At 45.5% G+C, this 27,925-nt stretch overlaps 2 protein-coding genes across 6 annotated transcripts; one reads left to right on the forward strand and one right to left on the reverse strand.

Moving 5' to 3' along the window:
* Window positions 1-27: 27 nt before the first annotated feature.
* Window positions 28-6,487, reverse strand: DFFB (DNA fragmentation factor subunit beta). 2 transcript variants are annotated; one of them, XM_089534523.1, is made up of 7 exons: window positions 6,028-6,487; window positions 5,007-5,133; window positions 4,408-4,596; window positions 3,861-3,940; window positions 3,398-3,514; window positions 2,232-2,332; window positions 28-1,676 (listed from the first exon to the last, which is right to left on the reverse strand). In XM_089534523.1, the coding sequence occupies exons 1-7, from the start codon at window positions 6,133-6,135 to the stop codon at window positions 1,457-1,459; spliced, it is 942 nt and encodes a 313-aa protein (XP_089390649.1). In that variant the 5' UTR covers window positions 6,136-6,487; the 3' UTR covers window positions 28-1,456. The 2 variants fall into 2 exon arrangements, with proteins under 2 accessions (XP_089390649.1, XP_089390648.1); XM_089534522.1 differs by having other exon boundaries at window positions 3,398-3,568.
* Window positions 6,488-6,620: 133 nt separating this feature from the next.
* LOC149307854 (centrosomal protein of 104 kDa-like) lies at window positions 6,621-27,386 on the forward strand. Of its 4 annotated transcripts, none has more exons than XM_089534518.1 (22): window positions 6,621-6,689; window positions 7,973-8,104; window positions 8,672-8,845; window positions 10,318-10,456; window positions 10,792-10,854; window positions 11,079-11,155; window positions 11,282-11,450; window positions 11,620-11,778; window positions 12,243-12,482; window positions 12,969-13,175; window positions 13,425-13,592; window positions 13,985-14,158; window positions 15,054-15,230; window positions 16,205-16,411; window positions 17,307-17,423; window positions 17,654-17,690; window positions 19,578-19,650; window positions 20,139-20,247; window positions 20,586-20,724; window positions 21,808-21,875; window positions 22,959-23,055; window positions 23,676-27,386. In XM_089534518.1, exons 2-22 carry the CDS (start codon window positions 7,992-7,994, stop codon window positions 23,807-23,809), a joined length of 2,841 nt encoding a protein of 946 aa, XP_089390644.1. In that variant the 5' UTR covers window positions 6,621-6,689; window positions 7,973-7,991; the 3' UTR covers window positions 23,810-27,386. The 4 variants fall into 4 exon arrangements, with proteins under 4 accessions (XP_089390644.1, XP_089390646.1, XP_089390645.1 ...); XM_089534519.1 differs by lacking the exon at window positions 6,621-6,689 and adding an exon at window positions 6,862-7,022; XM_089534520.1 differs by lacking the exon at window positions 7,973-8,104 and having other exon boundaries at window positions 6,623-6,689.
* Window positions 27,387-27,925: the final 539 nt, after the last annotated feature.

Raw genomic sequence — 27,925 nt, forward strand, 5'->3', positions numbered from 1 at the left:
TTCTCTCCGGGTTTCACTTTTCCTGATGACGGAAAGGAAAGGAGCCAGAGGCTTTCTAAAGGAAAGCACTCCTCACATTGGCAAGGAAGTTGCTTTTTCTTTTCAAGGCAGAAATCAATAAAATGTACAGAAAGCCAGGCAGCTGTTACTCTCTTCTCCAAGCTCTTTCTTCACAGTTTCCATCTCAAGGGGCAGCTCCTAAAACATAAAAAGGGGGCATTTTGGACTACATCTCCCAGATCTCTAGGCAGTGCAGTCCAAAAGGTGCCTTTCCCAAGCACTGAGCTGGTCAGATGCCCATTGGTGGCCATGAATTCACACTACAGGTTCAGTCTCCCTTATCCGGAATTTTGAAATCTGATATGCTCCAAAATCCAAACCTTTATTCATGGGTGGCTGAGATAATAATGGTTCAGTGTCCACAAGCTTTGTTTCATGCACAAAATTATTTAAAATGTTGTATACAATGACCTTCAGCTGTGTGTATAAAGTGTACATGAAAGATGAATGAATTTCATATTTAGACTCGAGTCCCATCGCCAAAGTATTTTGTTATGTACATATATGCAAATACAGGTATTCCAAAATTCAAAACACTTCTGGTCCCAAGCATTTTGGATAAGGGAGGGCCCGACCTGTCTTTTGCTCATTGGCCTTTCCTTTCTCATAACAGATACATCTGCCTCCAGAGAATCAGAAATGTTTATATTTAAAAACATTAATACAAAGTTACTTGGATCCCTGAGAACTGAGCTCTTATCACAACTCTGGTTTCGTTTCTACAATTATTACACAATGAAGCATTATACTGTTGCATCTTACTAGGCAAAATAATATAAGAAGGCACAGAATCAGTACTTGCTTCCATAAGTCCTCCTAAGGAAATGTATTCAAGAAGCAGGTTGCAGTGTGCTAAGAGCTATGGAGAACAAAATGTAAGAGGAAAGGTTGGGGTAGTTGGGCACATTCAAGCTAGAGAAGATGGAGGGGCGACTGGATTGCGATCTTCAAATATTGCAAGGGCTATGCTAGAGAGGAGGGTTTAAGCCTGTTCTTTGCTGCCCTAGAGAGCAAGACCACATCTAATGGTTTCACGTTACAGGAGGATAGATTTGGATATAAGAAGAAACTTCTTGACTGCAAGAGCAATGAAACCAATGACCCAAAGACATGGTTGGACCTCTTTCTCTGGATGGGTCTTCCAAAAGAGCACCTATGCTGGAGAAAGCCTTCAGCTTGGGGTTTCTAAAAAGTACTGCCTACCCCACAGATAGGAGTAGGCAAGTGGCGCTGGAGGAAAAGGTAGAGGCAATGAGTAAGATGAGAGCCTGCAATATGATCATGGACAGACATGACCACTGATGCAGACTATGGGGTCACCTATCCCACTGCTCAGAAATGTCTCCTCTTGTCCGCAGCCTGAGAAACCAGACTCCCAGCAAACGCCCAGCCAGGGTTATTTCCGGATCTTTCGGGCACGTTTCGTTTTTTGGTAGATCTTCTTTTTATCGCAGCCAAGGTTGTGGTTTGTCTTCTTGTGGCAGGCAATGTGGACGAGTTTCAAATTGTCAACAGTGAACAACAGCTGGTAGAAATATTCCCAGTCCACTTCCCTTTTGTCCCGGTCCTTAATGGCTTCGGCCAGCGTCGGGAGGATCGTCCGTTTCTTCTCGATTCTGAAACGGAGGAGAACAAGAAGACATGTATATCCACACTACACAACTGCAGCAGTAGCTGCCACAACTCCATCCTATGGAACTGTGGGATTTGTTGTTCTCTGGCCCACTCTCCTAGACTACAGCATTAAGGTTCTCTGGCAGAAAACTCCAGTACCTCCCCTTGAAGATTATGAATGAATGAATGAAATTTTATAATTTTATAGCTTCTTCATTTGAACAGAAAGGAGGTTTTAACCATCACCAAGGAGATGGAGCATGGCATTACACGCATGGAGCTACTGAAATGCAGAGTTAGTGTGTGCAAATGTGTGTTGTTGCAGAATGCCTCCATTGTAAGTTTAATTCTGTATGGATTCTGCAATGAAATGTGACTTGGGGGAACATAAGTCCCCTCGCCTTGGTGCATAAAGATGCGTGTATTCTGTATCTCCAAACACTGGCACCCAGTCCCCCTTAAGACCAAACAAGCCGTTTCATTTTGAGCATCCAAAATGGATGCCACACACAATACGTTGATCGCCACGGTCCATCGGATGTTGCCCAGGTACGTACACGTGGTCGAGGTTCCAGGTGCTGAAAAGGATCCGACTCTCTTTGTTCCCATAAGGATTGATGGAGTGTCTGCAAGGACAGTCCTTGGTGTCGAAAGGCCCCTGTTGGAGATACAACAACAAAGAGCTGACGCTGAGAAATTGCATTGCGCAGGGCAAGGCGGTGGAAGACTGGATGGCGCCTCTCTCAAAACAGGAGCCCTGGTGGCACAGTGGTTAAATGCCTGTACTGCAAAACCACAAGGTTGCGAGTTCAAGACCAGCAAAAGGGCTCAAGCTCAACTCAGGCTTGCATCCTTCCAAGGAGGGCACTAAAATGAGTATCCAGACTGTTGGGGGCAAATTATTACAGTTGTAAACCGCTTAGACACTGCTTAGGCGGTATGAAGCGGTATATAAATGAAGCTTGTTTGTTTTGTTTGTTTGCCTCGAACACAATCCTTTACCGTAAAAACTAGATATCACTCCCTGATGTGCTAGCTTTATTATTAGTTCTGACTGCTCCAAAATGCATAGTATAGGCCTCTTACAGACTGCCAAAATAAAGCTGCTTCGGGTCTCTTTGGAGGTATACTGTTTAAATGATGCATGCACCCTAAGAATCCGGAAGCTGCACCAAAGCTGCACTCCAGTGCTTAGGAATGGAGTGTGGCTTTGGCGCGACCTCCGGACTCTTAGGACCCATGCATCATTTAAACAGCATACCTCCAAAGAGACCCCAAGCAGCTTTATTTTGGCAGTCTGTAACAGGCCATGGATAGTATGGAGCACATTTGTACCATGTTGAGAAGTCCCTCTGGCCAAACAAGCCTCACAAAAATTTTGTAAATGTGTACCAAAAACAAGCCTCAAAATATCCCTGGAGATGTAGGGGATATTTCCACACGTTTTGGGTCCACTTTGAACTAATCTAGCCTCAAGAGAGGCTTTTTTGAATCAGGAACAGACTTCTGCTCACTTCCTTTTGTTTAAAGGGAGAAAGAGTCCTCTTCTGGATCTAACATGGCCCAGGAAGGCTCCCAAACATGGTGACAATGTGCCCTAGGTAACATTTGGGGGCAAAAATGGTTAAGTTGCGGGGTTTATAGCAGGCATGAATGTGGCTCTCCTACGTCTCCAGAGGGGGCTAATGTTTCTCAAATGTGTGTTTCCAAGAATAAACCTTACTTGACAAGAAAACCAGCCTTCTGGCGTGCAAAGACACACGTTCTCCTCCTCCCTCCGGTCGAAGTAGCAGCCGTTGTACCTCTCCGACTTCAGTTTCTCCATCATTGCTTCTGCAATCTGTTGGAATTTTGTACGGAGAGGTGGATGGATGGCGGACGCATAACTACTAACCTTACAAGAAACATAAGAAACATGGGTTTCCATGGCTGAGCAGGGATTCAAACACTGATCTGCCAGTGTCCTGCTCCAATTCACAAACCACTACCAGTCAAACTACACTTTGCACTGAAATTATAAATGAAAATCATCAACATCGATCAGAAAACTCCAGATAAATGTACTAGTTAATAAACAGAATTGCAAGACTGGGGGGCTAAAACTGAAGACCTTGATTCATCAACTGTTTAATCTTTCCAAAATGATGGGCAAGCGCAACTGAATGTCTGAATATAAAAACTGCTACCTCTTTCATGTAACCTCGGATTCTGCTCTCGCAGCTGTACCGCATGTAGCTGGACTTCGTCTTAAAGCGAGATTCAATGCCTGGAAGAGAAGGAAAGGATGCCATGGTCTCAATCGGTTGTAGCAAATTCAGCATGTTGTGTAGCCACTTATCAGCCTACCCACTTGCTGATATACTACAAGTATATCCAACGGCGCAACAACCATGGAGGCTGAGGGCTTCCATTGAAAGTCAGTATTGCTGACTAAGATGGCGGTGAGAGCCCAAAGGAAAGCAGTAACCAGAAGACTCTGTGTGTGATATGCCAGGGCTTCTACTTTCCTTTGCAGTGATGGCAAAGGAAGGCAGGCCAAGTCTGCCAGCCTATTTCTTATCTTCCTGACCTCCTTCACAAGCCTTTTCCTCCCAGCCAATGACACTGACACCAGTATAGTTACTGGTGCTGCCAGTAAGAGGAGTCCAATGCCAGTGTAATTCCAGCATAAATTCCACAGCGTAAAGTACATGAGAAAGGAAAACAAATAGGTGTGTAAAGGACAGAGCTCACCTTGGAACCACTTTTCGTCGTCCACTCGGCTTTCTGCAGCAATGTTTTCACTGAGGTTGTGGATCAGGTCCGCCAGCAGTTTCCGTCTCTTGGGGGCTTGTTCGTCGGAGAGCAAGCCTTGAGCGGCGCGGACAACGTCGTCCGTTCGGCTGGAAAACGCATCCAGAAAGCGCTGGATCTCGCTCACGTCTGCGGGGGACAGGAGTCAAGGAATAGCAAAAGAGACCAGGAATTAGCCCTGAATAATAATGCAGTTTGACCCCGTGTTAACGGCCACGGCTCAACGCCATGGAATTCTGGGGTTTGTGGTTTTGTGATGATTTAGCCTTCTCTGTTAGAGAGCTCAGCTAACAAACTACAAATCTCAGGATTCGAAAGCACTGAGCCACAGCAGCAGTTAAAGAGGTGTCAAACTACAATATTTGTGCAGTGCAGATGCATCCTGTCCCCATTTCTCCCTTTCTTGGAGTGTTAAGTCCCTTGTGGAGGTCTGTACAGCCTTCTGCCCCCAGAAAAACTCCATGACTATGCTGCGTCCCTTCTTTTTGAGCGCAGACAAGCGCAGGAAGCATAGGAGGAGAGGCCTTGGCCATACTTACAGCCCTGCCACTTCTCTCCCGGGGGCAACAAGATCAGCTCGGAGTTACCCTCCACCTTCTTGAAATAGGCCTCCGTCATTTCCGTCCCGTCTTCGTATAGACACAGCCGGGACCCAGGGCAAGGGAGCTGCGGGGGAAATCACACGCGGGTCAAAGAGGTGGCCACCAATCCAGCCTTCCTCATAGAGCAGTGAAGTCCAGGTTTTGTTGCTAGCAAAGTACACAGAATCACAGACCACAAGGGCCCTCCAGTCCAACCCTGTTGTGCCATGCAGGGATTCACAATCAAAGTATCCCCAGCCGACTCCGAAGGAGCGTCTTCCTCTGTTGAACAGCCCTTACTCTCAGGAAGTCTCTCCGAATGTTTACTGTAGTTTGCACCTATTGCTCTATAGTGTCCTATTCTCTGGAGCAGCAGGAAACAAGCTTGCTCCCTCCTCAATGTGGCATCCCTTCAAATGCTTAAACAGGGCTATCATAGCACCCCTGAACATTCTGGGAAGAATGAAGGATCTGGAAGCTCCTTTCCTCTCATTTGAATCCATTGCTCTGTGTCCTATTCTCTGGAGCAGCAGAAGACAAGCTTGCTCCATGCATCCTCAATATGGCCTCCCTTCAAATGCCATATCACCCACTTCGTCCAGAGACACTGGCTCCATTCAGACATTTTATTTCAAGCCACAGTTAAAGGAGCCTTAATTTCAGCACAAAGGACAGATGAAAGGAGTAACTGAAATGTAGGTTCAGTCGAGGGTTTGTTGCTAAGAGCTGCCAATGAACCCTATGGAATGGATGCATATATACACTGTATATATGTTTGCATTTGGTGACGTCTCACATGTCGTCACAAGCACCCATCATCCCCTTCCCTTCCCCATTGTCCAAGGCTGATGGGAGTTGAGAAAATAAAGCACTTCCTATGGGGCTGCAGTTCCAGGGCGCCGCCAGCAGGAGGCAGTGGCGCCCTCCCATTTGGGGCTCTCTCTGTGTTTTTGGGGGGTCCTCAACCCTCCTTTCTCACCTGGAGCAGGGCCCTGGCTTTGGCGAGCAACTCCTTCAAGCTTTTGGCCGCCACCCCGAATTTTCTGCCTCCTTCGGGTCCGCGGACCTTGAACGCCTTCGGTGCCATTTTGCCGAAGGCCCGCCTCGAACCGGCAGACTCCCGATTCTTTCCCTTATCTTCCTGGCCCTGCAGAAGCGGGCGCTGATTGGCCGCTAGAGATGTCCATCAAAACAAAGGCACGGCCTCCTCCCTTGGCTCTTAAAAGCGCAGCGCCCTATTGGCCGCCAGGGATGTCCCTCAAAACAAAGGCACCGCCTCCTCTCTTAAAGGTGGAGCGCCCATTTCCGTTACTCCTCGAACCAAGTAAAAACGTTTCTAGAAATAAGATTATTTATTAATTAGAGATAAACATTTATTTATAAATAAACATTTATGTATTTTATTCAAGAAAGCGAAATCTTTGTAAAGGGAGAGGGAGTAATTGGCTTCTGCTTGTTGACGCATGCGCAGGATGTCGAGTGAAAAGTGACGTCGCCGCCCTTTGTTCTAGCGTACAGGAAGTGCCGCTCTAGGAAGTGCCTCTCGCTAGTCCCAGCCACCTCCTCGTTGTTTGCGCCTGCGCAGTAGCGTCCAAGCGGTTGCTAGGAGATTAGTGGCCCTAGTGATGGAGCCGGAATAAAGTAGGTTGGAAGGGGGGAAAGGGCGGATTGGGGTCAGGGGGAAGCCGGGGAGAGGAGTCCCTAGGGCCCTGGGGGACTCCCCGCCACTAGAGGTGCCTCTTGCCTTCATAAACAGGCCTTTTGGACTACATCTCCCATCATCCTCAGCCCCAACAGTGAGGCTGAGCCCACACTGCAGAAACCAACCACTTCGACGCTGCTTTAACTGCCATGCTGGGAGTTGTAGTTTATTCTGGCCCTAAACCCCTCTGAAAGACTAGGCTCAAGGCCTCACAGGACTACAAATCCCAGAATCCCATGGCATTGAGCCAGGGCAGCTAAAGCGGTGCCGAAGTGAGTTATTTCTCCAATGCAGATGTAGCCTTCCTCCCTCTCTCTCTCTCTCTCTCTCTCTCTCTTGAAAGTGTCTCATTTATTATTATTGTTGTTGTTGTTGTTGTTGTTATTATTAAATGACATTATTATTATCATTTTAATGATTTGTCATTATTATTATTAATGAAATGGCATTATTATAATTATATTATTATTATTAAAGGACATTATTCTTATCATTTTAATGATATTATTAATATTTAATTGGTATTATTATTTTAATGATATTATTATTATAACTGTTTTGCTATAGTTATTTTACTAGAGTTTTTACTAGAGCTATTATCATGTTATCGTTATTCTGTGGGTCGCTTTAAGGAGGGAGGGGAAAGTGGGGTTGTTTCATTGTATTATATGGTCTCTACTGATGTAATCTGCCTCGATCTTGTTGAAGAGGCGGGAAATAAGTAAATAAATATTATTATTATTACTATTACTGTTATTATTTCTCACCCTCCTCTGCCTATGGATCGCGACAGGGAACACCAACAGACCCACAAATACGTAGCATCAGTAAAGAAAACACCAAGATGTCAGTCAACACAAATATCAGATCCAAAGCACACTGCGGAGATAGTCCAGTTTGAGACCGCTTTAACCACTGGAGGATCCTGGGAATTGTAGTTTATTCTGGCATTACAGCTCTCTGACAGAGAAGGCTGAGTGTCTCACAAAGCGACAGTTCCCAGGATTCCCTAGCACTGAGCCGGGGCAGTTAAAGGGGTCCCAAGCTGGATTCGTTCTGCCAAGTGTGCTTGGGACCCCTGGTCTCTTGGCTGGCGTTCGCTCTGGAGGAGACGGAGCTGCTCTCTGGTCCAATGCAATGCGCCCAGTCAATATCAGACCCTGAAGGTTTAGCAGCGCATGCGGTTTACCTTCTAATAATCCTCCGTTGCCTTTCCTTCCAGTTAAGCTCAAGAGGGCAGGATGCCGCACAAGGTTGGGTTTATTGTTGTGAGTTCATCAGGACACGAGGATGGCTTCAGCGCAAAAGAACTGATGGTCCACGCGCCGACCGTCAACGGATGGAGGTCACCAAGGTACACAAAGTGGAGGACATTTGAGGATAAGCGAGGGCCTGACCTCTTTTGCTCATTGGCCTTTCCTTTCTCATAAGAGATATCTGCCTCCAGAGAATTAGAGATGTTTATTTGTAAAGCATTAATACCAAGTGACTTGGATCCCTGAGAACTGAGCTCTGATCACAACTCTGGTTCCGTTTCTACAGCTATTGTGCAACAGGTCGCGACACAGCGGCATCTTGTGCCTTCAGCAATCATTTATTCATTTTTAAACATCTTTAAAAACCTAGTTTGACACGTTGAAGTGAAGAATAAAATGCATCGAGAGGGAACCGTTATGGGGTTTTCCCCCTGCTTTTATGTTACTTGGTTTACCGGAAGTCATGACATATAAAGGATTGCTCCTGGATTTGGTTACCATTTGATGACTGGATATTTTAAGGAACTAATTGAGATGTCTAATTCAGTATTAGTATTTTATTGATTGTTTGGATTGGATTGTATTATTTTAATGATGTAATCCCGTTTCAATCCTTGGAAGAGGAGGGATATATAAGTAAAAATTATTGTTTTCTTCCATTCCAGGCTCTGCCAATATCCCCAAGAAATCGTCCTGCAGATGGTGGAGCGATGTAGGATCCGGAAACTGCAGTTGCTGGCTCACCAGTACATGATCTCCAGCAAAATTGAATTCTACATCAGCGATAACCTGCCTGAGTACTTTGCGCCGTACAAGTCGGAGAGGTTCCGAAGGCTGGGGTAAGCCTCTCTTTCGAGTTTCCGAGTCAAGGAAGTATTAGTCCCACTAAAAACACACTAAGCACATTGTGCCCCTGAGAGAATTCGAAGACACAGCTGTGTTAGTCTGGGAAATCAGTATGCGAAAGGATCTTGCCGCACCTTTGAGACTAGTTGAAAGAAAGAAGCCAGAAGTGTGAGGTTTCATAGACCTGAGTCTGCTTCCCATGCATCCAAGAAAGTAGGCTCAAGTCTAGGAAAGCTCACGCTGCCAACTTCTTAGTCTCAAAGGCACTAGAAGATCCCTCTGCATATTGACCCTCCTGGGAGGTTCATCCCAGAACTAGAGGTGACCTTAGAGGAAGAAGGGGACCTCTATGGAGGGTAACGTTCTCAGCGGCTATTAGTCCAGGTACTTCCAGAGTTTCCAAGTCAAGGGAAATAATGGTCCCGTTCTGTTCAAGCTTCTTCTGGAGTAGTGTCTTCACTTCTAGGCTCCTTGTTTTACAAAGGCTATGGAGAAGTTAGAGCAGGTTTAGAGAATGGCAACAAGGACTCAATGGGATGCATTCCAACTCTTAAGGTTCAATTGTTTTATATATATAGCAATAGCAAGTACATTTCTGTACTGGTTATCAGTGCACTTAAGCTAAGCAGTTTACAATGTGTAAGCTAATATATATATATATATATATATATATATATGCGCTCTCCATGTCTCACTACAAGGAAACCGAATAGGAAAATGAAGAAGGTGGAAAGGATTTTGCATTGATAAAGCCTTATAGCTTTCAGGAATCTGAAGCTTTTAAGTGTCATGGTGTGTCACATGAGCAAAAGCCATAACTGTATCCTCATTTTTTGGTTTCAGAAGCCCTTGTTTTGAGATAATAAACATTTAGTGCTTAGTATGTTATAGAATCATAGAGTTGAAAGAGACTGCAAGGGCCATTCAGTCCAACCCCATTCTGCCATGCAGGAAATCCAAATCAAAGCATCCCTGACAAATGGCCATCCAACCTCTGCTTAAAGACCTCTAAGGAAGGAGACTCCATTATTCTCCGAGGAAGGAGTATGTTCCACTGTCGAACAGCCCTTGCTCTCAGGAAGTTCCTCCTAATGTTGAGCTGGAATCTCTTTTCCTGGAGCTTGCATCCATTGCTCTAGGTCCTATTCTCTGGAGCAGCAGAAAACAAGCTTGCTCCCTCCTCAATATGACATCCCTTCAAGTATTTAAACAGGGCTATCATCACCTCTTAACCTTCTCTTCTCCAGGCTAAACATCCCCAGCTCCCTGAGTCCTTCCTCATAGGACATGGTTTCCAGACCCTTCACCATTTTGGTTGTTCTCCTTCGGACACATGGCTCCAGTTATCCTGTTAGCGCTCACGATGCTCGTAACTAGATGAGCTGTATTGCTTCAAAAGGCCACTGCTGCTTGGCAGTCATTATTAGCAGATAGTATTTGAAGTGTTTTTCCTTCTGCCATGCAGTTACGTCTCTCTCTCGGATAATGAGAAGACTGGCTACAAAGCCCGAGAACTGAAATCAGTCTATGTGGATGCTGTTGGCCAATACCTGAAGTTGACCTTCCACAAAAACTATGTCAATCGGTACAACTTGTACAGCCAGGTAAAACACTTTTTTTTATCTTGTAGGTGGTACTTCTTGTTTGGCTAAAGTAGTTCTGGGGGTCTTTTCTTTGTGACTCTGTCTTGTCCTCTCCGAGATCTTGGAGTGTCATTCTTGCCAATCTGTTGACAAAACCAAAATAAACAAAGCAGCATAGTTTTGAAATAACGAAATTATGCAAAGTAAAGGGTTACTCTCCTTTCCTCTCAGTTTGTATTATTCTTTTCACAAGAGCCATGATTCAGAAATGCATTTTTTAAAAACAGGTGCAGAGGATCCTCCTCATCTCTCCTTTCTTTCTTTCTTTCTTTTCTCTCTCTCTCTCTCTTTTAAAGGTTGCTCTTGTAGCCATAAATATCATCGGCGAGCCTGCAGATTTCAGCAGTGACAACAGTCATGTAAGTCATGAAATGGTGGGATTGGAGAAAATTTGGAAGACGCCCAATTTTGGTTTCGGCTAAACCAGGGAGATGGTTTGGTTGTAACGTCACTCAGAGCTGGGTTTCCCAGGGCCTCTGTGGGAGACCAGTAAATTAGTCCTATAAAAACAAAGACTCTGCAAACATCCCGTGGGTATTTCATACAAAAAATATCCTGTGCCTTTTTCTTGCTCTTTCCAAAGGCTTCACGAGAGAAGCTGATTGACCATTATCTTGGAAACAACCCAGACGAATCGGCCTTAGATGGAACATACATTGGGTAAGGATAACTATGATATGACCCCCTCTTCTCCAATGTGGCCACACTTTCATCCCCGACGCTGACGCCACTCCTGACGCGTTTTCCATATATACGCCTGAATGTGGCTGTCTCTCTCAACCCCAGGAAGCCCGACTCCATTTCACCACTGGATGATCTGGCCTTTGACATGTACCAAGACCCAGAGGTTGCCCAGATAATTCGCAAACTGGATGAGAAAAAACACGAAGCGGTGCGCAAGGAACACTACGATCAGGCCAAGAAACTCAAGCAAGCCATTGCGGACCTGCAGAAGGTATTGCCAGAGCATGATGAGAATGGCTGTGCCATTGTTCATTTGCCCTGGAGAACTTGGTGGGGATATTTGGAAGGGAATTGACCTAGCAGAAGGTGCCATGAGGCTGCCTGAGTTGTCTGGAGGCTGCTTTGCCTTCAACAGTGATGTCTAAGCCCTTGAATTTCAGGTTGGTGAGCGGCTGGGCCGCTACGAGGTGGAGAAGCGCTGTGCAGTCGAGAGGGAGGACTACGATCTGGCCAAGCAGAAGAAGCAGCAGATGGAGGAGTACCGCCTCAAAGTCTACCAGCAGCTGGAATTACACAACCTCCTTGATCCGGACCTGATGGTGGGTGACGTCTGCATCAGTACATGTCACACATGCATTTCTTTACATGTCCCGACCCTTGATGCCCATTGGACTAGGAGTTGAGCAGTGGAGCTCTTCCAGCGAATGTTCGGGTAGCTTCAGGCATTGGCTCAGCCAAGGGGCCACAGGCTACACTTACCCCATTTTTATGAAATGAACAGCGATCAGTTTGGGAGGAAAGGCCCCCGCAAAAGGTCTGAGGGTGGAGAAAACAAAACTGTCAAGGGCAATGGTACTCCCTGAAGGTTTTGGTGGGACAAGGGGTCAGTTGTCCATCTCTAGGCCAAGAGTAATAGTTTTTTCACAATCTGGAATTTTGTAACGTTTTCAAGCCATGGATGCAGAATCCATGGGTAGGGAGGGCCAGCTGTATTAGATTCTTCTTAAACGTTAGGAAATAATTAATCTTTGATAGGATTTCTTCCCATGGCTCATTCCTCCAGGTCCGGCGGCCCCCCGACTTGCCTCTTGACCCCCTGGCTTATCCTGCCACGTCTCCTCACCAAAAGAAGCCTCTGCTTTCTCCCCGGCGGGACAGAACCGAAGCGGAGGCTGCCGAGGCTTTGTCTCCCGAAAAGCCGCCAGAGGCTCTTTCTCCTGAGCCGGTTCTTGCCCAGAGCCCCTCTCCTCCTGCAGCCCAGGCGGCCCCTCTCTCTGCCGAATCTGGAAATCCAAAGATAAATGTAAGCTTTGTTTTGTCTCGCGTGTGATGGGTTAGCCAGGCTTCAGAGCTCTTTGATAGAGAAAGCTAAATATCTGACAAAACGACCAATACCAGACTCCTATAGCATTCAGCCGTGGCAGTTAATGTAGTGTTGTACACTGTTATTTCTGCAGTGTAAATCCAGTTTGAGACAGCCCCATTATTTTGCAGTGCATGGGGAAGAAAAGAAGGAGTGGGAAAGGAACCAATGGCCTGTTACAGACTGCCAAAATAAAGCTGCTTCGGGTCTCTTTGGTGTTTAAATGATGCATGGGTCCTAAGAATCCAGAAGCTGCACTCCAGTGTTTAGGAATGGAGTGTGGCTTTGGCGCAACCTCCGGACTCTTAGGACCCATGCATCATTTAAATAGCATACCTCCAAAGAGACCCGAAGCAGCTTTATTTTGGCAGTCTGTAACAGGCCAATGTCTCCTGTGTTTGACAGCGTCTCCTTTCCCTGCCCTAGGCTGACTTCATCCCTTACGACGAGAGGCCTCTCCCAGCCATCCGGAAGCAGCAGCAGGAGGAAGGGGTTGCTTACCTGGATCCTGAAATGAACGAGGAGGACCTGGGAGACACGCCAAGAAGTGGCACTGTGGGAGAGCCAGAGCCATTGACGGAGAAAGCATTGAGGGAGGCCAGCACAGCCATTGAAGTGTTTGGCGAAGGGCTGGTAAGTTACCTTTCAGAGTAATTTGTTGTTGTTGTTGTGAGACTTCATGTCAACTCTGACTTAGGGTCACCCTACCTTAGAGTTTTCTTGGCCAGATTGATTCCAGGGAGTTTTGCCAGGGCTGACCCTGGTCAGCTTCCCAGGTCAGATGGAGTCTGGTGATGGAGCCCATAAATGACTGCTTAGCAAGGGCCTGTGGATGGTCCCAGTCAGCAATGGCTTCTCTCCCAATGTTTTTGTTTGGGGCAGGTTGCTGGGGCCTACTCCAAAACGTGGTCCTACCGGGAAGACTCATTGCTCGCAATTTACAAAAAGATGATGGAGGTGTCTCCCAGTACGCCAAAGGAAGACCTGAAGAACCTGCTTCGGGGTGCCATCTTTCTCATAGTGAGAGCCATAAAAGACATTGTCTCATCGGTGAGTGGGACCACAGTCCAGAACTATGCGGTCTGTGTGACAGGGGTAGGCCTTTAACTTCTTTCTTTCTTTCTTTCTTTCTTTCTTTCTTTCTGTTTTGTTTTGTTTTGTTTTGTTTTGTTTATTAATGTGTTTGCAAGTCTTCCATGTGCAGTCCCCTAAAACATTGTTTTTAATGCAAACCCATGGGTCGTTAGCTATGGCACCATTGGTTTCCTGGAGATGCCAGGAGTTGAATCTGAGATCTTCTCTTTGAAAACATGCGTTCCGCCACTGAGTTACAGCTTGCCCCTTTCCTTGGGTCCTCATTTCTAAAAGCAGATCAGTGAGTTGGGGGGTCATTGCAGACATGTTTCAGTGTCTTGATGTTTGTCTGCTGTTTGGTACGGCAGGTTTTCCACGCTTCCTTAAAACTTCTCAAAATGATCATCACCCAGTATATCCCCGCGCATAAGCTTGGGAAGCAAGAGACCGCGCATTGTGTGGAGAGGACTTTTCCCAACCTGCTTTCCAGGACCGGAGACTCCTCTGCCCGCCTTCGCATAGCGGCTGCCAACTTCATCCAGGTAGGTCAGCCTGCGGAGAAACTGTGTGAGATGAAGGCTCCAACTTAGCTCCTCTGTCAGCAGCCTGCAATGGTTCTGGATTGTGCCATGGGCAATAAAATCAGTTCAGAGTCCTGTCAGCTCAAAGTACTTACCTGAAAAAATGGAGGAAGAATCCAGGAATCAAAATACTAGGGTTCTTCGGATATCCATCTTCATAGGGCAGTGAGGTCAAAACTCTGGCCCTCCAGGTGTTTTGGACTTCAGCTCCCAGCATCCCAGACCATTGGCCAAGGTGGCTGAGGCTTCTGGGAGCTGAAGTCCAAGACACCTGGAGGGACAGAGTTTGGACATCACTACTATAGCGAGAATGAGGCTCATGCATTATATTGTTTTAATGTATTTTAAGAATTTCAGTCTTTTTGAAGTACTTGATTTTAGCACTGAATTTGTTTTAATTATTGTAGTCATTTAATTCTATTTTAATATACTATTTGTGTATGTTTTTAATTGTATGGTGTGTTTTTTTAATGTTGTAAGCCACCCCAGGAGAAGGATGGGATGATTATTATTATTATTATTATTATTATTATTATGTGTCCTTCATGCCATATTTGTCTCCCGGGGCTCTTAAAACTGCTGCCAAAACTCAGAGCAAACCACACTACTTGAGTTTGGATGGCAAACAAGGAGAACCTTTTCCTGTTTGCTTTTCCTAGCTTGCTTCCAAAACGCAGAGGTACAACTTGCTGTCCAGTTTCAGCCATGGAGAATTGTTTAACTGTTATGTCATTATGCTGCTGTGTCATATATATCCCCATGTTATTTATTCATTCATTCATTCATCGCTTTTTCTTAGTTGGGATTTCAAGGCTGCTTACAACGGATTTTTAAAAGGTGACATTTCTCTTCCCAGGAGATGGCCCTCTGTAATGAAGTAAGGCCCCTTCAGATCATCCCTGCTCACCTGGTGCATCCCCTGAAGCCAAATTCTCCAACGCATCTCGCAATGAGCCAGGTGGAATTAGTGGAACGGTTGCTAAAAGATCTTGGGACGGATAACACCGGCTTCACCATTGACAACGTCATGCGCGTAGGGGACTAAGCTGCTGTGTTTCCTTTGCCCCTGTTGGTTTTTATCATGGGATAAATCATCATAGGGTTTGAGTCACAGAGCAGAACCTCTCCCTTCAAGGGTTTGAAGTGTATCCCATCTTCACATTCCACTTGAACCCAAGCAATCTTAAATTGTTTCCAGAAATTGTTGTGCCTCTAACTGGCATGCATAGAAAGAGGCTTCTGTAAAATGGATAGCCATCAAGGGATCGCAGGTGCTGTGGCTCTATTTCAGAAGAAGGAACTGGTGAAACCAGCTCTGATTTTTCCTTGCCTAAGAAAATCCTGTGAAGTTAATGGGGTTGCCATAGGTCAACAGGCAATTGGAGGCACAGACATACACATCTGCAGGAGCCAAGCCCTCTTTGAGTGGTCCTAAGTGGTATTGTATAAACCAGTGAGAAACATTTGCCATCTGTCAGCCTAAAGTTTTGTTGTTGTTGTTGTTGTGTGTCTTAAAGTTTTTCGCAACTCATGGTGACCCTACCATGGGATTTTCTTGGCAAGACTTTGGCCCCATACAGACAGGCCAAAATAAAGCTGCTTCGAATCACTTTGGAGGTATGCTATTTAAATGATGCATGCATCCTAAGACGCCAGAAGCCATGCCAAAGCCATGCTCCAGTCCTAAGGACTGGAGTGCAAGTTTGGCGCAGCTTCCAGACTCTTAGTATGCATGCATCATTTAAAAAGCATAGCTCCAAAGTGATCCGAAGCAGCTTTATTTTGGCCTGTCTGTATGGGGCCATAGTCTCCCTGTGATTCTGAGGGTGTATGACTTGGCCAAGTGGGTTTCCATGGCTGAGCGGGGATTTCAACCCTGGTCTCCCAGGGTCCATTGCTCAAACACCTACACCACAGTAACTCTCCAGCCTAACCTAACCAAGACAGCAAATGCTCTCAGGCCAGCCCTATCACCTTTCAAGACTGTTCCTCTTCCTTTGCTCTCAGTTTGCCACAGGCGGCCTGGAGCACCGGGTCTACGAGGTCCGCGAAACAGCCCTCCGGGTGATCTTGGACATGTACCGCCAGCACCGAGCCATCATCCTGGATTACCTCCCTCCTGACGACGCCAACACCCGGAAGAACGTTCTGTACAAGACACTTTTCGACGGGTTCGCTAAAATAGACGGCAAGCCCACGGAGTCTGAGATGAGGGTAAGTGCAGGCAAAGCCCCAACATTTGTTTTGGGGTTGGGGAGCCATCAGGATGCAACAAAAATGGGGGAAGAAAGGGAAGAGTCCAAAAACCAGGCGGTCAATGGAGCTAAGATGCTGAAGGCATTTGTTTGTTCTTTTCTTAGGAATCTTGTATTGCCTTATCCTTTTTCTGGGTTGTTTTTCCTGCTGAGTAAAGTTGTTGGAAGTCATCTGCAATTATTTGTCTTAGTTCACTCTGTTCACTGTATTCTTTTTCCTCTTTGTTCAATTTAATTATTGCATTTCTCTCCCTTTCGCTTTTTAGTTTAGATGCTAGCCATTTGCCTATTTTATTAGCACGCTCCAAGTGATAGTGTTTTATGTATTTCATCTTAGGCCTCTTACAGACTGCCAAAATAAAGCTGCTTGGGGTCTCTTTGGAGGTATGCTGTTTAAGTGATGCATGCACCCTGGGAATCCGGAAGCTGCACCAAAGCTGCACTCCAGTGCTTAGGAATGGAGTGTGGCTTTGGTGCAACCTCCGGACTCTTAGGACCCATGGATCATTTAAATAGCATACCTCCAAAGAGACCCGAAGCAGCTTTATTTTGGCAGTCTGTAACAGGCCTTATTTGCTATTTCAGGTATTTAATTTTGGTGTATTTTGTTCCTTATACCTTGCCAGTCTTGTTGAATCTTTTTGTTATTTGGTGAGCTTTTAAGCTCTTGCTCTTTTTGTTTAAGTGTCTCCAGGGGTGGGGCCCGTAATATTTCCTAATCCTAAACCAATTGCAATGGCAATATTCCAGACATTGCCATTCCAAAAGATGGGGAAGTCCACCCAATTCATGGCATTGACCCAGAACCCCATGACTCTGGAGCATGTTGCATATGCATATGTGTCCTTTGATAGGCGCAGAAGAAGGCAGCCTCAGAAGAAGCCGAAAGACAGAAAAAGGATGAAATCAAAGTTTTGCAAGGTCAGCTGGCTGCTCTGAAGGAGATGCAGACAGAAACTCAGGCAGCAAAGGTACCCGGATCTTAGGAACATTTGGGGCAGTTTTGATGTTGTGCGCAACTCACGCACATGGGAGCGGAGGGGAAGCGTTCCTTGGTGGGAGAAAAGCGGGCTATAAATGGAATACAATAAATAATAAATTAAGTTTTCTACATAATCTGTAAAATAGATTAATTAACTCCTCATTAAAGATTATGACATTAATTAAACTTTAAAATACTTATACTTTCCTTTTCTTGTAGGAGAAAGAGGCCGATTTTCAGAAATCCAAGAATCCAGGTAGGCTGCTGTTGTTGTTTTTTAATGATAGACTCTCATAGAAGATGTTACCAATATTTCTGGTGCTTTGTGGAACTTAGATGTTCCAGAGCAAAATACCCCAAACTATGTGCTCTAAGAAAGGGGCCACTATAGAGCGCAGGGACATAACTTCAAGAAAAGGGGGATCTCATGGCCTTATAGAAGCCATATTTTAAAAGCAGCAGACCTGCAATTTTCTTTTGTTTGTCCCAGGAAGAAACTGGAACTCCAAGACAGATCAGAACCGGCCTTTTTCCAGACTTTAATTTGAGTGTTGGGATGATAGCAGTTTCTCCTCATGAGAGTTATTGCCTTGCGCTCCCATGCCCTCTCCTCCAAATAGGTGACATTTTCATAGGGGAAGGTCAGGTTTTTTATTTTTTAATTGAAAACAAATGTTGAAAATTAAAAACATTTATACAGTCTTCAGATTGATCCAGAATGTGATGAGTATTATTGGTTTTTAACAAACAAAAATTATTAGAGAAATACTGGCAAATGTGCAAACTTAAATTAATATTATACAACAATTTTGTATAAGTCATACTGTTAATTTCATTTCACCATATATATATATATATATATATATATATATATATATCTGTCATCCTCTTGTCAGGTAATTCATTTTGCTGCATCATGAAACTGCCAGTATTATTAACCCTTAAATATTCGTACTAATATAGGTCAAGTTTGAATATCTTCCTGGTTCTTTCTTCCTTCTTTCTTGCCTAGTTTCTCTCATTCCACCTTATTATACTCTTTTTAGCCTTCCTTCCTTTCCCTCAACCTCTCTTTCATAACCAAACCTCACTTCTCCCTTCATCTCCTCACTCTCATTCCTATTCTCTCTACTTCTTCTCCATCGACTCTCTCTCTCTCTCTTTCTTCCACTAACTTTCCTTCCTGCCATCCATCAACTTACCCTCACCTTCTGCAACATACTTAAACCTGCTGTTCACCTTCCTTTTCCCAACTCATACCTCTCCCAAACATTCTCTTTCCAATCATCCTTGGCTTCTTTCCTTTTATGCCGGGTCAGTTGATATTAATACAGACCTTTTTTCTCCATTTTCCATGTGAATTTTAGCCTATAATAAGAAGCAGATTTAAATTTTTAGCTATTCTATTTTGAGCTTAATGCTATACATATTGTTAGCTTTAGATTTATCATTCATTTGTGTAACTCTATAATATCCCCTTTTCAGAATCAAATAAAAAGTGTCTATTTTAAGCCCTATTTATCTGTGATTTTATAGACCTCTATTCTATTTTACTATAGTTTCAAAAAATTAATATATTTTAAGTCCTTTACCTTATGTCTCTTTTCTCATTTAACTTTCCTCATATCTTTTCTCAATTCTTTATAACCTTATTAACGCACCTTTATTTAAGTCTCAAGTCGAACTAGTGATAACTAACAGTAGCGGTCTTCCTCCATTCTTTATCTAATCATTCCAAGGTCTTACTCCATTCTTTTTTCCCTTCATTTTTCAACTGATTTCTAAGAAGTGCCATTAATTTGTCCATTTCTATTGCATCATATATTTTAATAATTGGGGGGCTTTTTGCTTTCCATTTTTGAGTCAGTGCTATTCCCACCATTGTTATTAAATAATGAAGACTTTTTCCATACTCTTTATCTAAGTCCTCTTCCCCCATATTTAATAAAAATGTTTCTGGTCTAAGTTTTAATTTTCTTTGGAGGATTGAATTTATTACACCTCATACATCTATCCAATAGTTTTTGACAGTCTTACATATCCAGAGACAGTGGTATAGTGTCCCAGGTTCTTTATTACACGTTCTTTATTCCCTGGTCAAGTTATTTAATGGTCTAGCCTTCTTTTCTTTTCTTTCCGAAAGTTGACATCTTAAAAGCCCCACAGCCTACGGACGTTGCAGATGATCATTCCTCTGTCACAAATTACCTTGACAAGTAAGTGCAAAAATTGCCTGCCAGGATTTACCCCAGGGAACATACTGTGAAATAATAGTGGTCAAAACCATCCTTTCTTTTAATTGGGGAAGAGTCGAACTAATTGACGTTTCCAAACTTGGCTACAGAGGTAGCCTAAGGTACAGCAAATTGCATCAGTCCAGCTTTGAGCTTACTAGTATGTACACTGCCATCTTTAGATCCACCAGAACAGCCCTCCTGTTGCATCTGCACCCAAACCCCATTCCTGCCCCAGTCCTATTTTGTCCTAAATCAGACAAAAATTGCCTTAGGGTTAGGGATGCTGGGAAGTCTTCCAGTGAAGGTATGACATGGGGCTGTGGCCTATGTGGGAACCAGATGTGGCCCCTGGGTCTGATGTTCATCCCTCTTTTAGGCAGTATTGAGATAGATGGAGCACAGACTGCATTGAGCCCAGCTGTCCCTTTACCTTTATCTCTGCCCTTGCTTCTTCTCCCCCATTCCAGCCTTTGCATCTTCTGTGGGGAAAGAGATGAATCTTTCACAGAGGAAGGCTTGGATCTCCACTATTGGAAGCGCTGCCTCATGCTAACCAGATGTGATTTCTGCAAGCAGGTGAGACCTTCCGCTTTTGCCAGGGTTACCATGAATATTTCTACATATGCCAGGGCATAAAAACTTCTTCGCTGCTTATGTAGTGAGCTTGTTGCCCTCTTGATTTCATTACAGAAATCGATCTGCCACCAATCCCATGTCTTGGTCAGATTTACTGCCTCTGCACCTCTAGGCAGGGCTGTCCCCTTTTCTCTTTGACTGTATACAAGTGCCACTGCCATTTGCACCTTTTCCCTATTCCAGATAGGAGTTTAGCAAAACCTTTGTTTACAACCAGGAGGCCAGGTCTGCTCAGGTCTCCTCTCAGACCCAGATCCTCCTCCCTTTCCCTGGCGCAGGTTGTTGAAATCGCCAGCCTGACGGAGCACTTGCTGACCGAGTGTGACAAGAGGGACAATTTTGGCAAGTGCCCACGCTGCTGTGAAGCCCTTCCAAAGGATGAGCTGCCCCGCCACATCAAGGGGAAGGCCTGCAACCGTAAGTGTGCCTTGGCAGACTTGGTGCCAAGAAACAGACAGGGTTTGGGACGAAGGCAGGTTTACTTACCTGAAATTGAGATGAGAGTTCTGTCTTGTTGCCATCCACTAAAACCTGCTGTCTTGATGCTTACTTCAGCAGGAAACGGGGAGATTTTAAAAAGAGATATTGTTTCTGGGTTAGTTTGGGACACAAACAGTGGGCCCAACAGGAGACTATGGCCTGTTACAGACTGCCAAAATAAAGCTGCTTGGGGTCTCTTTGGAGGTATGCTGTTTAAATGATGCATGCATCCTAAGAATCTGGAAGCTGCACCAAAAGCTGCACTCCAGTGCTTAGGAATGGAGTGTGGCTTTGGCGCGACCTCCGGACTCTTAGGACCCATGCATCATTTAAATAGCATACCTCCAAAGAGACCCGAAACAGCTTTATTTTGGCACTCTGTAACAGGCCTATGTGCACTCTTTGCAAAAATAAGATCTGTCATGTAATACCTTAGCCAAGACATTCGGAGGGGGACCTCTTGAGCATATGCAGAATTCCCCTCTTCTAACCCACAAGCAAACAGAGCCAGCTTCTGGGTTGCCGTATTGTGGTTTAGCGATTAATTGCTGAGCCTTTCCCATAGACCGGTCCCCCATAAAAGTGTCGCATCCAAGTGTATTTATTCAACCTGCTGGCTTACCTGAAGTTTCTTGTCTTGACTCCTTGCACTGACTTTAAAGAAGTGACACAGTTGCTACTTGTAGAAGGATAAGGAGAGCAAGACCGACCACAGTCTCATTGTGTGGGATGGCGACCTGTCCAAGCCGCTTCTTTTGTACAACAGTTCCCAGAATCCTGGAGCAGCCAATGCTGGCTAGGGAATTCAGTGTAAAAGAAAAGGCAATTTTGCCAAGCTCAGATATGGGAGGATGTAGAAAAGGGGCAGGTGAATGACTGCCCTTACCTTATCCTTTACCACTGATGAGGATGCAGGAATGGCAGCCACCTTGTTTCATACACAAATCAGCACAAATTGAAAAAGAAAAAGATGCCCACAGTGTCCCACCTCTGTCTGACTTCTGCCTTTCTTCCTGCCAGCTGCCAAACCTGAAAAGGTGGCCAACCGTTGTCCCTTGTGCCACGAGAACTTCACTCCAGGAGAAGAGGTGAGAGAGGCCTTGGGTTGCCTTCCCTTTAGCACAGCTTTTGTGCAGAAACAGTGGGCTTTGCATGGGATGTCCTTCCCCTGGTGTGTCTCTTAGGCATGTTACAGACTGCCAAAATAAAGCTGCTTCGGGTCTCTTTGGAGGTATGCTATTTAAATGATGTTTGGGTCCTAAGAGTCCAGAGGTCGCGCCAAAGCCACACTCCATTCCTAAGCACTGGAGTGCAGCTTTGGTGCAGCTTCCAGATTCTTAGGATGCATGCATCATTTAAACAGCATACCTCCAAAGAGACCCAAGCAGCTTTATTTTGGCAGTCTGTAACAGGCCTTAGAGTCAGAGGGAGGGAATTAGCCACACCTTGGAAGGGCCCTTTTCCCATTCAGAGAGGATCATCCTCTATCCTCAGCCAGCCAAAGACAGGGGACCCTTAACCAGAGTGATGTGAGTTTGGGGAGAAAGACAGGCTATAAAGTGAATGTATAAATAAAGATATCTGGTAATTACATTTATGTTCTGCCTTTCCACTAAGGAGCTTAAGGCAGCTTATGTGGCGCTCCTTATCCCCGTTCCTATTCTCACAACAACCCTGTGAAGTAGATGAGGCTGAGAGAGAAGGACTGGGCTAAGGTCACCCAGGGAGTTTCATAATTCCATGTGGGCTAGAATTGGAATATTCCCTGGTCCAGAACTGTGCCATTGCATCTCACTATCTATTACAGAAAGCGGGAGCTCCCTTAACCCATAGCAGTGATGGCAAACCTATGACACCTGTGCCAGAGGTGGCACTCAGAGCCCTCTCTGTGAGCATACGCACAATTGTCCCAACACAGACTTCACTAGAGTTTGCCATTAGAAATCCAGAGGTACATGGCACTTTGTGATAAATAAGTGGGGTTTGGGTTGCAGTTTGGGCACTCGGTCTCTAAAAGGTTCTCCACCACTGATCTATAGTGTTAAAGAAATGCAAAGTGTGTGACTCAGTCCTGTCTTGTGGTGTCTCCCCTCCGCTTCACTTTCTCATCCATGCAAAAGGTCTGACCCCTTCTTACCTTCTCCTCCACTCATTCCACTCCTCTCCCACAGGCCTGGAAGGTGCACCTCATGGGCAAAGATGGCTGTCGCATGAACCTGAGGCGGACCCAGATCTTGAACAAGAGCTTGCCATCGCAGTCCGTCACCGGTAAGGCCTCCATTCTGCACATTGTAACCGCCCCACTCAAAATGGCCAAGGATAATGCAGGAATGGGGAGAGTGCAAGGCTTGAGGGGTGGCATTTTGCATCCCCCAAAACCTCCTCTTCTATAAAACAGAATCAGTCAGTCAGTCAACCTTTATTGGGCATAGAAAAAAACATGCATTTACAATAAAACCTCAGGATCGTTATTAAAATTTAAGCCATACTCTTGTTGCCTCTGCCAGAAAATTGGCCATTAACCTGGTAATATGTGGGTTCCTATCTTCTAATAAGTATTCCACTGATAACCCATCCAAACAAATATTCATTTCCAATAACCTTCTTAGCAATTTTCCCCCTCGGAATGATATACAATGGACAAAGCAATGAAATATGATGGAGAACATCTGGAGCTTGATCACAGAATCAGTCAAAGATATTTCAAAGTAACCCAAACCACCGCAATATTTGGCAGTGAGTTGGGACCACTTGCCTCCCGCATCCCCTCCAGTCCTCAAATAAAAACTCACAAGCCCCATTAAAATCCCCCATTAGATTCCAAACAGGGACACCCTACAGCCTCTCTTCCTCAATTCAGACCCCACTGCTCCTCTTCTGCTTTCCAGGCAGATCCGCCGCGCCGCTCAACCGATCCGGGCCAACAGCCGTGAAGCTTCGCTCCCCTTCGGTCGGAAGCAAGATCCCCACTCCACGCGGAGGCTTAAATAAAAGCACTGGCAGAACATACGCCAAGCGATGACATGGATCTCTTCTTCCCCCGAGGGTGTCTTTGCAGGTGATGATGGCTACACCCGGTCTCTCTTCTTTGCCCAAGCGGCATGCGCCCCTGGCTGTCGGCTAGTTGCCTCGCTCTATTTATGATCGTAGATTGGTTCTCTGATAGGTTGACTGCATCCACCCACGCCAGCGCTTCGGTGTGGAGCAGTTTGGCCCCACAAAACCCCTGGCCCTTTAAGCCAGTTGGGGTCCCGTCACCCCTTGTTTGTTATCACTGGTTCTCAGGGTACTTAATCACTTGCCGCTCTCCTTGAGAAGCAAAGGGAGTGGCAGAAGGAAGTTAAGCCATACCTTTTTTTGCCACCAACGCCTCCGTTTAGTCCTCTGCTTTTCGTGTTGTTTACCATGAAGCTCTCATCCCAATTCCAGCGAGTTGTCATAGACCTTTCCTAGGCAAAGTGAACTGCAATCGAGGTACAGACTGAAGTGTTCATAGGGCGCATTTGAAATGTGCGTTCTCATTTTTCTTGGGGTCCACACAGAATTCCCCTTGTTTTTAGTATGGGTTTCCATGGGAGCTCTTCCTATTGAATTCTGCTCCTGATCCCTTGTCCTTCATCTGTCACCTCAAAGAGGCATCTCTGCTTCCCTCCTATGAAGACTGAGGTCCTTTCTAATTAGAGGCGCCAGAAACGGGTGGCTTTAAATGCCACCTCAAGACTTTTTTTCACATACATTTGTATATGATCAAAAGCCTTGTCCAGTTAAAAGGTATCTCTCTTTGTTCTCTGTGTGGTGTGCTGATACAGTATCGCACACAAGTGTGTGTTAGTGTAAGGGGCATAGCAGAGTGGACTGTGAAAGTGTTCACCTGTCCTGGTCATCTTCTCTGGTCTTCTCAGACCAGGGTTTTGGCTGTGTGTTCTGCTCTTCTTCATGCAAACCAAGAGCGCATCTACTGTTATCGTGTACTGAGCAGATACCCACAACCTTTGCCCCTAATTCCCCACATTCTTTGACAGGCGTATTGATGCAAAAAATAGGGAGGCCTCCTTTTGTGGATGGGGTTTTTTTGGTGGTGCTTACATCACACAAGCACCAGCCTGGTTCTGTACTAAGCACACAATACCTGCAGCCTCCATACACATCATGGTCTTGCTTGGAAAGGTCAGGGAAAGATGCCAGAAGATGGTCCAGCCTTCAAGTTGTATCTGACATATGGGGACCCTATCATGGGGTTTTCTAGGGTTGAGAGTGTGCGATTTGCCCAGGGTTGCCCAGTGGGTTTCCATAACTGAGTGGGAATTCGATCACTGATCTCCAGAGTTGTAGTCCCACACTCAATCCGCTGTTCACAAAAAGCTGGCTGGCTAGTTGGTTGACATTTCCCCAATATGTTTCCCCTGCATAGTTCTTTTTCCAGCAAAAACCAAAGAGCATCCTATAAAATCCCAAGAGGCATAACATAGGGAGCTCCCTTCTTTTCAGTTCATCCAGCCATATATTGCTACCACCAGTGGCAGCAACCCTCCAAGGTTCATTTCAGCCCCGCTTGGCAGTGTCAAGGATGGAACCTGGGACCTTCTGCATGCAAAGCATGTGCTCTACCCCAGACCTGTGGGTCCCAGCTGGACCATCTTTCCAAGCAAGGCCATGATGTGTATGGAGGCTGCAGGTATTGTGTGCTTAGTATAGAACCAGGCTGGTGCTTATGTGATGGAAGCACCACCAAAACAAAACAAAACCACCCTTCTTTTGCAGTTGTCTGGAACCACATTAGACTTACTCAGACATAAAGAGAGCTTGGAAAGCTACTTTTAAAAAATGTACTAAGTTAGCAGTTACAGTCCCAGGATTTGGTCCCAGGACACACACAGATCACAGATAGCAAAATCTGTGGATGCTCAGGTCCCATTATATGCAATGGGACCTTTTTTATATATAAGCTTTTATAACATGGCAAAATCAAGATTTACTTTCTGGGAGGGCGAAGAAACCTTTTTAGTAGATTCAAGTCGCAGATGGTTGAATCTGTGGCTACAGTGGAAATGCATAAAATGCGTCACGCAAGATTTCTGAGAGACAATCATGTTTATCTGTCGCAGCGTAAAAAGGGAAAAGGGAGGCGGGAATCTGGCAGCATCTTGAAGACTAACTGATTTATTTTAGGATGAGTCTATGATCCTATGAGTTTTCATGGGTTCAATCCACAAAAGCCAAAATGTTTGCAACCAGATGTGTCTCAGAGTTGGAATTTTTTCAGGTTTTGAAATACCCAAGTAGCATAATATATAGCTGTACTGTTTTCTCAGGCTGGAGAGATAGACATAAGGATCAGTGAAATGGGAAGCGTAGATTCATGCCGAACGCTACACTTAGATGACCGCCATTTCACAGATGCTCAGTCTTTCTCCAGCCTCATGCCCTTCTTCCAACTGGCCGCTTCCACTTTCAGAGTGGCAGTGGTGCTTCTGCTCCTTCTACCTCTCCAAACTCGCTTCTCATTCGTTCGCTACTTGCGTGGTTTATGAGATGTGAGGCTGGAGAGTGTTCTGCTTCCTGGGACAATCCTGTGTCCAGTTCTGGGCACCATAATTCAAGAAGGATGGGGACAAGCTGGAAAGTTGTCCAGAGAAGGACAACAAAAATGGTGGAAGGTCTGGAAAACAAACCCTCTGAGGAGTAGCTGGCTATGTTTAGTCTGGAGAAGAGAAGGTTCAGAGGTGATATGGTAGCCCTGTTTAAATATTTGGAGGGATGCCATATTTGAGGATGGAGCAAGCTTGTTTCCTGCTACTCCAGAGACTAGAACATGGATCAATGGAGGCAAGCTGCAGTAGGAGATCCACCAAAGCGTATTGACAGTAAGAGCTGTTGGACGATGGAAGATGCTGCCTCAGAGCTTGGTGGCATTTCCTCCTTTGGAGGCTTTTAAACAGAGGCTGGATGGCCGTCTGTTAAAGGGAGGGCTTGGATTGAGAGTTCCTGCATGGCAGAATGAGGTTGGATTGGACAGCCCTTGGTTTCCCTTCCATGATTCTTATAGATGAAGGAGCAGGAGTGCTAGCACCGCCGCCTCAAAGGCAAAAGCGGGCAGCTGGCAGCATAATTTTAAGGAGGTTTTTGGATTTCTGGATTAGGGGTGCTCAACTTGGACCTTTTTCCCTGGGTTGCTTTTACCCCCTTCCAGGCTCATTTCAATTCTGGAAGGAAAAAAACAACCAGTGTTCTGGCTGGGATCATGGGAAAGGGCTCCAGACCCCCCAAACTGACCCACACTATCCCTCATAACATACAACACTTTGGCTAGAGATTGCTGCCATAGCCATAGGTGCGCATCGGCGTGCCCTCCCTCCTCCTCCTCTGCTTCGGATTCGGAGAAGACGGGTCCAAAGCCTCTTCCAGGTTGCCATTGGTAGCTTTGCCAGGAACTTGGAGGCAAACGGGCAGCTTTGTGCCACCGAATGTGGCCCCGACTATCCTAGGAATGGCTGCAAAAACGGCCCGAGTCCAGAGTTGCTGTTTTTGTTGTTCTGCGCACTCCGTTTTTGTTACCCTAAACCAAGTTGGCGTACGTGTTCCTATTTGCTCTGAGACAATAAAAGGTCTATATTTTTAAAAAAGAAGCAATGGTAAGGGTTTTTTTGGACGAATGGATTTTATTTACACACACGGCAATGGACAGAATATTATTACCCACTGTTGATGTTGTTGTTGTATGCCTTAAAGTCATTTCAAGGCTATGGTGAACATATCATGGGGCTTCCTTGGAAAATATTTGGCCAGAGAGAGGGCTTGCCGTTACCATCCTCTGAGGCTGAGAGAGTGTGATCCGCCCAAAGTGACCCATTGCGTTTCCAGGGCTGAGTAAAGATTTCAGCCCAGGTCTCCAGAGGGTCTGCTCCTCTGGAGAAGTGCAAAAGGATGGACTGGGACCAGAGGAGGAGGATCTGATCCAGCTCTGGGATTTAGGGCTTGCCATTCATTTTGGGTAGAAGCCAGTGTCATTGAAAAGAGGTTGGGGGGGGGACATGGTGTCCCTCCCTCCAGCCTTAGTCCCCGCCCTCAAGCTCCTTTCTGGAAATCCCCAGAAGCCTTATGGCCAATATGTGGGTCTTTGGGGGGATGATGGGGATTC

Source organism: Sceloporus occidentalis, unplaced genomic scaffold, assembly GCF_023333645.1.
Source record: "Sceloporus occidentalis isolate IW3139 unplaced genomic scaffold, rSceOcc1.0.p SCAF_8, whole genome shotgun sequence".
In the NCBI taxonomy this organism is placed as follows: domain Eukaryota; kingdom Metazoa; phylum Chordata; class Lepidosauria; order Squamata; family Phrynosomatidae; genus Sceloporus; species Sceloporus occidentalis.